The sequence below is a fragment of the Cervus elaphus genome, chromosome 23 (assembly GCF_910594005.1).
Source record: "Cervus elaphus chromosome 23, mCerEla1.1, whole genome shotgun sequence".
Classification (NCBI taxonomy): Eukaryota; Metazoa; Chordata; class Mammalia; order Artiodactyla; family Cervidae; genus Cervus; species Cervus elaphus.
In genome coordinates this window covers 67,098,846-67,111,423 of record NC_057837.1, presented here as the reverse complement: position 1 = coordinate 67,111,423, position 12,578 = coordinate 67,098,846, and the positions used below count along the sequence as shown (strand labels likewise).

The window sequence follows — 12,578 nt, the reverse complement described above, 5'->3', positions numbered from 1 at the left end:
ACATGGAAACCACCAAAAAGTCAATTTCAAAATGCCTTTATCCCTTCCTAGCTGCCCGCCTCTGCTGCTGCCACCACTAAGGCTAAGCTACATGGTTTTTCTGCTCCTACCAAGTCATTTTCTTTTGAGGATGTCAAGTATTGACCCTCCCACTGGGGCACAGTGGATGCTGTATTTTACACATTCATTTGTAATATTCATGAAGTCTGTCAAAGAGAGCTTCCCTTATGCATTTCTGTAGCACAGCTGGAACCACACCTCTTTGTTCCCATTTGTCCATGTGTCTGCTTTCTTAGGAGATGGGGACCAACCTAAAGGCAGGAACTGGTTTAAGTTCATTTTTTATCTCTAACTTCAAGCATCAGGCCAGGTAAAGTGCAGTTCTTGACTATTTAACAATATGTAGCCACAGTCTAAATGATCATAAAATCTTAAAGTACTGTGGAACTTGATTCAGAAACACTCTCTTTTATTCCTATCTGACTGGAAAAAAAAATTAAATGTACTCAGTACTCAGTGTTAGAGAAAGGGCTGGAGAAAGAAGCATTCACACACATGGTCTAGGGAATAGAAACCGGTTTGCAGGGCTTCCCTGCGGTCCAGTGGTTAAGACTCTGAGCTTTCACTTTAGGGGAGGCGGGGGAGGGGTTCAATTCCTGATCAGGGAACAAAGATCCCGCAGGCCCTGTGGCTCGTCCAAAAAAAAAAAAAGAAAAAGAAACTGGTTTGGCCTCTTGGGAGGACAATTTGACAATGTCATAGTTCAAACTGCAGGGAATTTTCCTTACAGATAAAATCACCCAAGTGTACAAAGATACACACAGTATAAGCAAGGATGTCATAGCACCATAATGTGTAGCAGGGGAAAAAAAAAAAAAAGGAAATAATCTTCACCACCAGCAAGGGATTAGAAAACAAATTATGGTAAATTTTTATTATGGGAATATCATGTAGCTTTTAGGACTGAGGTATACCTATATGTGTCGACATGTGCCAAGATAAATTAGCTGAAAAGGGAAGTTTCAGGAAAGGGTTGTATAGATGTGTTAAAAAGAAAAGAGCACAGGATATACATAAATGCATGTGGATTTGTCCATGCCTAAGAAATTTATGGAAAGACATAAAACATTCAGTGATTTCTTCCAGGAAAAAAGAAATATGAGTGGATGATCATTGGGAATATTTCCCTTTCCATTTTCCACATTTCTGTACTGCTTGAATTTTAATAATGAGTTTCTCTCTAATTTTATAATTAAAAAGCATAAAGTACAGCAATAAGAAAACAAAAGCTTGATTTCCTATGTTAAAAAAAAAAAAGGAGAAAATAAATGAAATTCTGGAGAAACTCTTCCCTGTGTCTTTATTTTAATTTGGCTGCATCAGGTCTTAACTATGCATGCAGGATATTTATTTTCAGCATTTGGGATCTAGTTCCCTGACCAGGGATTGAACCCGGGCCCCTTGCATCAGGTGGAGAAGGAAATGGCAACCCAGCCTTCTTGCCTGGGAAATGCCATGGACAGAAGAGCCTAGCGGGCTACAGTCTATGGGGTCGCAAGAGTCGGACATGACTGAGCTACTAAACCACCACCCTGCATTGGGAGCACGGAGTCATAGCCACGGGACCACCAAGGACATCCCCTTCTCTGTTTCTTTATAAGGCAGTGGCCAATGACTCCAGAGAGTTTGCTCTCTGCCCAGTTCATGGGGGAGCAGGTGATGGCTACAGAGTTCCGGAAAGGAAGCTGGGGGCAGAGAAAGTCACCGAGAAGAGCCAAGAGCCCTGAAGAAAGTAAGTGTGAGAATGTGTGCCTTTTACTTGCTCTTGGATGACAGGAAATAAAGCCTGTTCTGATTGAGACTCTAAAATGTTCTGGGAGCTAAGAAATTCTGAGAACTCACCAGGTTGGCATGGACACGGGGGCCTGCAACCAGCGCCAAGAAGCAAAGGCTAGGAATGCCTCAGTAAGTAACAGACATAAGTAACCAGGGTGAACAAAACAACAGACCCGGCAACAGGGACGTAAGTGACACAGGGCTCCGCTCGCCTATCCCCTCTGAAGCTATGATGCCCAGAGGCTGACTTCACGGATACTAAGGTAATAATTATTGTTGGTATGTATCCAGTACATCCTATGTGCCAAACACAGGCTAAATAATCGTATCATCTCATACTATTATTATTCCTATTTTACACATGGGGAAACTGAGGCTCAGCGAAGTTAGCAAATAACTTCTCAAGGTTACAGTAAGTGGGAGAGGTCCAACCCAGGTCTGACTCCAGAGCTAGCCAAAGTCACTGCCAGCCTTTCCTCCCTCTGAGGGAGAACTCGAGAAAGGCACTCCCTCAGGGCAGGGACAGCTTATGAAGTGCAACCGCATTTTTGCCCAGAGTCACAGAGCATCGTGATTCAGTGCAAGGACTTAGAAGCAAGACAACCTGGATTCAAATCCTAATTCTACCACGGACTGGCTGTGTGACCTGGGGCAAATCATGGAACCTCTCTGTGCCTCACTTAAATCAGGGTCATAGTAAGGCCACCTCTTAAAAGTTGCTAGGAGGACTAAAAGTTAAACAGTGCTTGGCTCATGAGATAAGAACTAGATGTTAACCATTATTATTAACATTAAGAAAAAGGGACTTTCCGGGTGGTATAGTGGATAAGAATTCGCCTGACAATGCAGGGGACACAGGTTCATTCCCTGGTCCAGGAAGATTCCACATACTGTGTGGCAACTAAGCCTGGGCAAGGGAACTACTGAAGCCCACGCTCTAGAGCCCACGATCCACAAGAAAACCCACCGCGATGAGAAGCCGGTGCACTGCAATGAAGAGTAGCCTCCACTCGCCACAATTGGAGAAAGCCCAAGAGCAGCAAGGAAGACCCAGTGCAACCAAAAAATAAATAAATAAAGGAAAAAAAGAAAAAAGGTGCCCTTCCTCCCAGGCAGATGCAACCCCGCAGGGTTACAAAGCTTGGCAAGTGAAGCAGGTTAGCTTTTGGCCCCTCCATCAGCCGGGTGCCATCAGGCAGTCCACAACTCTACAACCCTACACTCGGCCTCCTGAGCAGTGAACTTCCACATGCTGCCAGCTCTTCCTCTTGGCTTCCTTCCTCTCTGCCAACCTGGCTGTGAATCTGGCTGGCACACTTTTGAAAAATACAGACTCCCAGGGCCCCACCGTGGCTGGTTCTGACGCAGGTAGGCTGGTCTAGGGCCCAGGGATCTGCGTGTTTAACAAGCCCCAGGTGACCAGGGGACCCAAGACACTGTGTCCCCCCGACACACGTTTCTGGAAGCACCAGAAGCCCCACGCACCTGTTCTGGGTGTTTCCACGGCTCCCTGGAGCAAGCAGACTTTGCTTCATGCTTGGTCCCAGGTCTGAGCAGACAGAGAAGGGCCACGGTAAGTCTGCTCTCCTGCAAGCCAGCCCACAGAGCAGACGGCTGTGCCAACAGGCCTGACAGGCTGAATCTGCTTGAGTGAGTGACACCGGGGACCCCTCAGCTGTAGACCTGGGGTTCCCCCAGACCCTTGCTCCCCAAAGTGCAGTTCACAGACCAGCAGCACATGACTCCCTCTGAGAGGTTATTCTAAATGCAGATGCCCAGGCCCCAGACTTAAGGAATCAGATTCTGCCTCTTACAGAAACCTGCAAGATTTTCAGCAAATCTGAGGCATATGCTTGAGACCCCTTCCCCCATCAGAATAAGTTCTAATCCATGTGCAGCTCTAACTTGTCCAAAAGCCCTTTGGGGCCAGTCTTTTCCTTCAGACTCCCAGGGAGGCCCAGAAAAACAGCGTGGTCCTCTCAATGGCCCCGATGTAGCAGCCAGCCTAGATCTCATGGTGAACCTTCGTTTTGATGAATTATTTATTTCAAAGTCCATGTGAAAATAAACCTTCCCAATAAATTGAAAAAAAAAAAAGGACAACAATTCTGGCCTCTGTAATTTTGGGGCATAAAACATTCCCATCTTTTGTACAGAGTTGTGACCCCTACTTCCCTAGCCAAAGCCATCCAAAGACATCAAATGCCCAAAGAAAACAAGCCATGTCTTCCTGTTGGCCAAGCTTCAAGTTATCAGGCAGATTTCACACTGGAGCTTGACCTCATTAATCCAAGGCCTATCACATTGCTGTAAATGTCAGTGGAAAAACAGCCATTCAGTGGTTTCCTTCATTCCACCAGAAAGGGAAAAAAACAGGAAGCTGACAGCAGCTGTACCCCAGCTTGGCAAATCCCAGGGGCCCAGCTGAGAGGGTGTCCTTGTGAGCACCTACCTTCCCCCGCCCCAGCCTGCTCGTCCAGATAAAGGGCGGACCTGTGTCTTTGTGAGCAAAGTGCAGCCATGATCATAGAACAATTCAGATAATTCGGGCCCCCAAGCACCTCCTTGGCGGGCAGGCAGGAAGGAAAATAGCTTTGGTCTGAATTTCTTTGGCCTGAATGACCAATGATCATCGTTCAAGTTCATCTGCATCTCTCTCCTGTTCATTCCAAATGTCCTACAAGCTAAACCTCCTGGACTCCAAGAGACATAAGGCCTTCCAAGTCCTCATTCATCCCTTTAATGCTTATTGTCTCCTGTGTGCCCGCCATCATGCTGGGCAACTAGGGACACAGGGCTGAACGAATCAGACACAGTCACTGACCTTAGGGGTCTCATGGCCAGTGTGAGCCTTCTCAAATCTGGCACTGTTGACATTTGGAGTTGGACGACTCCTTGTTGAGGGGGGCTGCCCCGGGCGCTGCAGGGTATCTCGTCGCATCCCTGGCCTCAACCCACTAGATACCAGTAGCTCCGTGTCCCCTCTGCACTTTCCCACTTGTGACAAGCAAAAATGTCTCCAGACATTGCCAAATGTCCCCTGGAGAGCCAAGCTGCCTGCAGCCGAGAACCACTGACCTCGTGGGAGAGACAGTAAAAGAATAATGACCACAAATGGCCATACAATCACAGTTATGTTAAGCACCATGGAGGAAAATTTTATGGACATTACATCAATATATCTATGATGTGGAAGTCAATTTTATGTCGGATTACAAATCTTTATTTATCACAACCCTGAATTATACACACACACACATACATGCATACATACATGCATCTGTATTTCTGGATGAAGAAACTGAAGTGCAAGGAAGTGAAAAAATTGGCTGAGGCCGAAAACCCAGTGAAAGGCAAAAGCAGGATTTGAACCTTGGCCTTGAACTTTGCCTCCAGTGGAAAAGGAAATTTGAGCCTTTGTTTTGATGTCTTCTGTAAACAGGTAGGGTGTGTGGTCACGTGATGCTCTAACCCCGCCATCCTAAAAGACTCATTCCTTCCCGGGGTCACCGTGGAGCTCAGTCACCACCTGCTGCATCAATCAAGCTGCAAACTGCCTGCATCAAGGCACGTTTGTGGGACAGTAGCGGGCCAAGGAAGGTAGCCTTGAATTCTGAATCATCCAAGAATAGCTCCCCATCGCCAAGCGCCTGCACTCAGGAACTTCCCAAAAGTCAAGGCCAGGAGACACTAGGGTAGTCGCCAGATACCCGGAGCACACCCCACTGTGACCCATCAGCAAGGTGCCTGCAGTCTAGCATCCACGGGTGCATGGTGAAAGAAGCCAGACATTCTGCATGCAGCATTACCAACAGCACGCATGAGGTGGTACACATAAGCACAGAGCAACTTCAAAGACCTCTAGACATGAGTTCTCACCACTTATAAGCCCTTTAGCAAATCACCTCACCCTCTATGCCTCAGTTTTCCCTTCTGTACAGTGGGGATAAATGCATCTACTTCAGTAAGTCTGTATGAGGACTCGATGGCAATACAAGCAAAGACCTTGGACAGTGACCAACATCCAGAAAAGCACTTAGTACCCTCTTATGGTCAATAAGGGAGCGAGATGGTGGTGCTTCTTCCACCCACACCCCCTTCCTCCAAATGAGAAACACCCCAGGGTGAGAGACACGGGTGCACAAGCAGCAAAAGCATCTCAGGAAGAAGGAGGGAACTTCTGTGCTTTCCGGATATAAGGAAGAGGAAAGGACAGTGAACATATCAGCAAACGTGCACAGGCCAGCCATTCTTCCCTTGCAGAAGTAAATTCTAGACTGGATTCAGATGGCTCCATGAGTTGCAGGAGGCCTGCTTTGGGTGAACAAGGATTTAATCATTCGGGACCCCTTAGCAGAACACCCTCTTGCTCCCTGGCCTCGCCTCCTGCCCCTGCCTCCATCATGCCCTACGGTGGTGGCCCTCCAGCTGTTAACTCTGCCCACTGCTCTCTAAGACACCAAACACTTTTTAAGCCTCTATGTCTTTGCACAAGCTGTTTTCTCAGCTCAGGCTGCCCACTCCCCCCCCACCCCACCTTATTATCTGCCACCTGGAAAACTGTGTCTGAAGGGCTCAAATGTGCCCCGACAAGCAAAATTTGCCCACCTGCTATTGATCACTGCAGACTAATAATAACAGAAGCCAGGCTTCCCCTGGTGGCTCAGTGGTAAAGGGTCTGCCTGCCAATGCAGGGGACACAGGATAAATCCCCAGTCCAGAAAGATCCCACATGCTACAGGGCAACAAAGCCCATGTACCACAACTCCTGAGTCTGCGCTCTAAAGCCCGGGAGCTGCAAATGCTGAGCCCAAGTGCTGCAACTACTGAAGCCCCTGTGCCCTAGAACCCCTGCCCTACAACAAGAGGAGCCACTGAAATGAGAGGTTTGTGCACTGCAACTAGAGTAGCCCCCAGAGGAAAAAAGTCCACAAAGCAACGAGGACCCAGCACAGCCAAATAAGTAAAAAAAAAAACAAAAAAAACAGCAGCCAACATGTGCAAGCAGTGATTAATATCGAGAAGGCTCTGAACTGAGGTTTTTTACCCACGTGGTTCCCTTTTCTCCTCACATCACCACTCAGAGGTAACACATCTGTCCATCACCAGCTGGCTGTGAGGTGGCAGATTCAGGAATGAAGCCTGGGTTCGTTAGCTGAGGCCACCTGTTCATCCCTCCCTCTACTCTTCACTTCTCTTCTTGCCAGGAAAGCTGTGTTCTCACTATCGCTTTTTTGCCCGAAGATCGAGAAGCCTGAGAGCTGCCTTATTCATCTTGAAATCCCTTGCTAAGCACAATGGCTAAAAGGGAGTAAACATCTGTTGGATGAATCAAAGACCCTGCAAAATGGCAGCCAGAGGAGAAAGGCGAAATGACAGACTTCCTAGAGACAGGCTGATGCTGAACTTGGATTCCCAGAAAGCAACCCCCTCCCGCCCCCAGGCTTGAGGGGCTTTCCCTGTCCTGTTAGCTAGAGGCAGAGAGTTCTGACTTCCCCTGGACTGGGAGGGGGTGACGAGGGGACCTATGAGAGGCCAGTGGGAAGGAGGAAATGGTGGTGGTGATGATGATCATCATTTCCTGCATTCCTGCACTTACCAGGTGCTGCACTAAGCACTTTCTATGCATCACGGGCTCAGAGAATCCTCACAACCCCAAGGAGGAGGCATTACTATCACTCCCACTTTACAGATGAGAAAACCAGGGGTCAGAGAGAGTAAATAATTTACCCAGGTCACAGAGCTTCTAGGTAGAGAGCTGTCATTTGAACTAGACCTATCTGGCTCCCTTGCTTTTCCAACTTTGTGGCCTTCTGTAGGAGACAGGCTTGTCCTAGCCCTCCCGAAATTCCAGTGTCTCAGGACTTCCCAGGTGGTAGTGGTTAAGAATCTGCCTGCCAATGCAAGGGACACGGGTTTGATCCCTGGCACCTGGGACAATTCCACATCCTGCGGGGCAAGAAAGCCTGTGTGCCACAACTACTGAAGCCCCCATGCCTAGAGCCTGTGCTCTGCAACAAGAGAAGCCTCCACAATGAGAAGCCCGTGCACCACAATGAAGAGCAGCTCCCACTCGCCACAACTAGAGAAAGCCTGCGTGCAGCAACGAACACTCAACACAACCAAAAAAATAAAATCTCAATGTCTAGGATGAACTCAGGATAAAAAAAGACCATCCCAGCCTCTGCTGGAAGAATACCACTTGGGACGCACTCTACACTGAGTGCTTCATGTCCCAGGTGCAGGTGGCATGGGGGTAGGGGTGATTAGATTGGCAGAGGGGTCAAAGTTGGCAGAGGTTCCTGAAAGTCCAAACACAGCCCAGGAATCCAGGTACTGCCTTCCCTGACCCACAAAAAAACCAGGCTGGCCGCAGACTCCATTGATTACAGAACGCTGATTCTGGGTATGGAGCAGGGTTTGAGAAGAACCTGGGGCCCCAGTTTCCAAAGAGAACAAAGATGCTCTGCAGAAGGTTACTGCCTTGGGGGAAAACCCACTTTCCTGCATCAGCATCCTCTTAGCCCTATGACTCCAGTTCCGGAACTTAACAGCTGGATTAGAATTTAACCTCCTCTCCTGTGTCAGTTACCAAAGAGAACAAAGTCTGCGCGTGCACTGGACCTTGCCTGCCATGTCCCTCCAAACCAGGGAAGATTCAGACAGCACAGGGATTCCAGGAGCCCCAACCCAGAGCCTGGCAGACGAGTGGCACAGTGGGAGGAGACCAAAAGATAGGGGAGGAAGGATCAAGTGGTCTTCCTGAAGAAGACATTTCAGAGGCTGGGACGAGCTGGGACCAGGAGAGGGGTCAGGAAGGTTCCAGGGAGAGGGACACTGCTGAAGACTCCAGTTCACAGGAAACCACGAAGTTGAAGGTCCAAAGTGGCCTGGTTGACATCTTGCCTCCGACATCCTGGTGGCAGGTGGGAGATGAGGGGCTGGGGAAGGGAGTTGTGTGGGAAGGCCGGGGAGCAGGCTGGGAGCTCAAAGGACTCACCAGCGCCCACCAGCCGCCTGCAAGCTGCCTTTTGATGACAAAGCTGAGGGAGGAAGATGTGGAAACTCCCCCAGCGCCTGCAGAACCACCCACCAGGGCTCCACTTCTGCTCCTAAATAAACGGAGACACGCCCCACTCCAAAGCTTTCTGAAAGGCCCAGGTATTAACCTCGGAGCATCCCGCCGCCAGGACCTCACACGGTCCTGCCCCCATCCTCCCACGGCCTGATTAGCTCCATCTCCTAGAGGCAACTGAGGCTCTCCGAGGCCGAGTGCCTTGCCCTCGGGAAGAAAGCGAGTCACTGGCTAAGCTAAGATGCTTATGACCAGCCTCGGAGGAGGCCTCCCAGACAGAGGGTTTTTCTCCGGTGCTTCGCCAGCCACAGGAAATGGCAGGGCCCTCAGGGAAGTACCCGCGCCGGCTCAGTAGGCTAACGGCAGGCGCCTTCCCAGGAGAGCCCGGCGGGCAAAGGCGCCTGGTACCCCGGGTCCCCGGGTCCTCCACAGAGGGCGATTCAGAGGCGGCACCTGGTGCCCAGGGCCGCCGAGAGCGGGTGGGCGCTTCTGACAGCGAGAACAGCGGCCCATTATGTGGAATTCAATCACATGCGCGCGCAAGCAGCTCGGCTTTCGGTTCTGAGAAGCTCTTAGGAAGCCGCGTCTCTCTCTCCCTGGGTTTCTGAGATGCCCGGGAGCTCCGAGGCTCGGGCTTTCCGCGCGGCCCTCCTGGGAGGGCCAGATTCAAAGCTCCAATTATCCGCGCGAGGCTGGGAACTGCATCATCAGCATCTCCCGCTAAGCCGGTCCGAACTGGAGGAGGTGGGGGGGGGGGGGTGGCTTTGGGGGAGGGTGGAGTCTGCCTGCCTCAGGGAAGACGAATACCCCGCATCTCTAGCTGTCCACACGGGACGGTCTGGGCAGCTCGGGTGACCTTGGGGAGACCCCTTTACGCGACCTCTCGGAGGAAGGCTGCATGGACTCAGTCCATCCTAGGCGCTCGGGGGCGCTCCTCCGGCCAGAGTCGATGCGCGGGACTCAGGAGGAGAGGCGCGCTCCAGGCGCGAGGGGACCCAGCCGCGGGCGCACGGCGGCCCTTCGGGGAGGTAGGGAACAACGACGCTGGGGTCTCCCCCGGGGCCACGGGGCGCTGTCAGCCGGATCCCGCGGGAGGCGGGTCTGCACGCGGGGGCGCCTGCCCTGGGGACCTTTCCCGCCCAGGCAGGGAGCGCTCCCGGCGCCCTGCCACCGCCTGCGGGGACCGAGCGCCGCCACGCGAGGGGGCGGCGCCCCCGTGCCAGCCCCGAGGCTGGGAGCCCGGACTGTCTGGTGCCGGTTGGGGCTCCTTCTGCCCGGCATTGCGCCCCTTCGGCAGAAGGCTGCCTCAGAGCCCAGAATCCGCCAAGAAGCCCCCTGCCCGCCCCAAGATCCTGCTACGGAGACCCCAGCCAGCAACCTGCCAGTGCGCCCCGTACCCTGGCCTCGTCTCTGGCGCGCAAGACCCGGGAGAACGCCCCCAACCCAGCCCAACTCCCCAGCCCTGCTCGCCTGGTACCCGCCTTTCCAGTCTCCCTCCCGCCCCCCCCACCCCCGCCACCCAGTTATCTCCTGCCGCCGGCCCTTAGCCAAAGCTCCACACACACCCCCAGCCAGACCCTCAGAGGCTGGGTCCACCTCCGCGCCGCGATCCTCAACTCCCGCCTGGTCAAGCCGCAGAGCGCAGGGCAGCCGCCGGGGAACTCACCCGCTCTCCCGAGCCCTGCCCCGGGCGGCTCCCGGCCCTGGCTGGGTCCTTCCGTCCCCGAGCCGCAGCTGCTGGTGCGGCAACAGAAGCCAGCTCTGCACGGCCGCCGGCCTCCGCGCCGCCCCTCGGCTCCTCCCCCGGGGCGGGGCCTGAGCTCGCGGGAAGGGGGTGGGCACGCTCTCGGCTCGACCTGGACGGCACCCGAGCTGCCGGCAAGGGTCTCCTATCACCCTCCACCACCACCTTTGAGCAGCTAGAAATTGAAGGCAGATGAGACGCGACCAGGGTTCGGAAAAGAGTTTTCCTTACGGTCTTCCTCCCACCCTCCAACATCACCGCTTTGGAAAGGGGGAAGCCCAGGACGGTATTCTTGCTCCCTTTTGATGGAAGGGCATCACGAAGCCCAGAGAGCTGCAGTAAACCACCCAAGGTCACACAGCGTTAAAACCAGTGCCGGCAGTTCACATCTCCTCCTACCTTGAAGCCTGAATCAGAAGGCTTCCTAGGACGTCAAGGAGCCCAGCCAGGCTTTGCCCTGGGGACAGGTCTGTGGGAGCCGGTCCCCCAAATGCGGGGTGGGAGAATGGGGGGCCCTGGCCGGCGACGTAAAACCGCATCATTTCCTCTCTCTGGGAGGGACCGAGGTGAAGCGGAGGAGGAAGGAAGCGGTTGTACCTCCACTGACGTCTGCCCCTGTTTGGGAGGTGCAGGATCTAGAAAGGGGCTGCCTTCCTGAGATCTAACGCTTAAAATAGAAAGCAAAACACAACCAGTGGCCCCTGTCACCCAATCCTTTTTCCTGGGCTGAAGGCCCCTGCACTCAGCACCATCTTTTCTCTACGGGACAATGTATTGAGAAGACCCTTCTCTCCACCCCACCCCCCAGGAAGAGGAGAGAAAGTTAACAAACAAAGGGGAAACAAATCCATCCCCAAACATTCTCTGGAATCCACACTCGCTGAACACTGGCCTTAGAACAATAGAGTTCTCTTCTGCACAAAGGGCCTTGTTTCCTGAGCTTTCCCAGCCTCCAGATTAGAGCCCGAGGCACCCCAGGGCCAGCCAGAGGGGCGCAGGGAAGGCTTAGGTTTGAGGAGTTCGGGGATGATAGTTCAGTTCCTAGCAGTCTTGTTCAAAGAACTCCTTTACTCGGTACTATATAGCAACCTTCTTCGGAGGCTGACACTATAACCTGAGTTTAGTGATTTCCTGTTTGCTAAGAAAAACCCCATAACCTTTGTTGGGGAAGCGAAAACCCCTGGATTGGGTTTATTCTCTGCCCCCAAACTCCCCAGTTTCTCTGAAAGCCAGCTCCCCAATTTGCCCCCTGGCTTCCTCTCAGTTCATTAATAATCCAGTTTTGAATGACACTGTTTCAAAGTAGAGCAATTAGAGAGCAGAACAGGTGGGGAAGACTTAAAGAGATGTTTAAAGTAACCCTAGGGGATCATTGTTCTCTGCAGAATGTTTCCATTGATTTATCCTGAAGAGCAGTAGGCTGAAAGGGCCGGAGTCCATCTCTCTGAGGCTTACATAGAACTTGAAGCCTGCCTTCCTAAAAGGAAGCCTTGAGTATGGGCCCCATGCTGTGCTGTTCATTTACACCATTAAAAACATTTTGATGTTGAAGATAAGTATACTCAGAATCGGGTGGAAGACTCATACTTCCTGATTTCAAAACTTACCACAAGGCTACAATAATCAAGATTGCAGTACGGTATAAGGGTAGATGGGGATCAATGGAATAAGACAGACTCCAGCTAAAAACCCTTACTTTTAGGACCAATTGCTTTTCAACGAGTGACAAGACAATTTAAAGAATCATCTTTTCAACTAATGGTGCTGGACGACGGGATTTCCATATGCAAAAAAAAAAAAAAAAATGAGGTTGGACCCCTACCTCACACCATAGACAGAAATTAACTCAAAACAGATAAGGCTGAATCATAAGAGATAAAACTATGAAACTCTCAGAGGAAAACATAAACATAAGTCATGACC

At 51.7% G+C, this 12,578-nt stretch overlaps 2 protein-coding genes across 2 annotated transcripts in view; one reads left to right on the top strand and one right to left on the bottom strand.

Annotated features, from left to right (window-relative positions):
• The window catches only part of PPP1R16B (protein phosphatase 1 regulatory subunit 16B), a 109,854-nt gene extending 99,133 nt beyond the window's left edge, over positions 1-10,721 (bottom strand). Inside the window, exon 1 of the mRNA XM_043883368.1 lies at positions 10,578-10,721. The gene's annotated coding sequence lies outside the window, so the exon portion shown is untranslated. The remainder of the gene's footprint in view (positions 1-10,577) is intronic.
• LOC122681113 (formin-like protein 5) lies at positions 9,226-10,834 on the top strand. The gene is made up of 4 exons (XM_043882829.1): positions 9,226-9,390; positions 9,732-9,939; positions 10,055-10,162; positions 10,209-10,834. The coding sequence occupies exons 1-4, from the start codon at positions 9,226-9,228 to the stop codon at positions 10,832-10,834; spliced, it is 1,107 nt and encodes a 368-aa protein (XP_043738764.1).
• Positions 10,835-12,578: the final 1,744 nt, after the last annotated feature.

Excerpts from the sequence above, each read along its gene's own strand:
- LOC122681113 (XM_043882829.1), top strand. The coding sequence starts at position 9,226 with ATGGCAGGGCCCTCAGGGAAGTACCCGCGCCGGCTCAGTAGGCTAACG. Across the intron at positions 9,391-9,731 it reads CCCAGGGCCGCCGAGAGCGG|CTGTCCACACGGGACGGTCT; the intron begins GTGGGCGCTTCT and ends CCGCATCTCTAG. Across the intron at positions 9,940-10,054 it reads CACGGCGGCCCTTCGGGGAG|GCAGGGAGCGCTCCCGGCGC; the intron begins GTAGGGAACAAC and ends TTTCCCGCCCAG.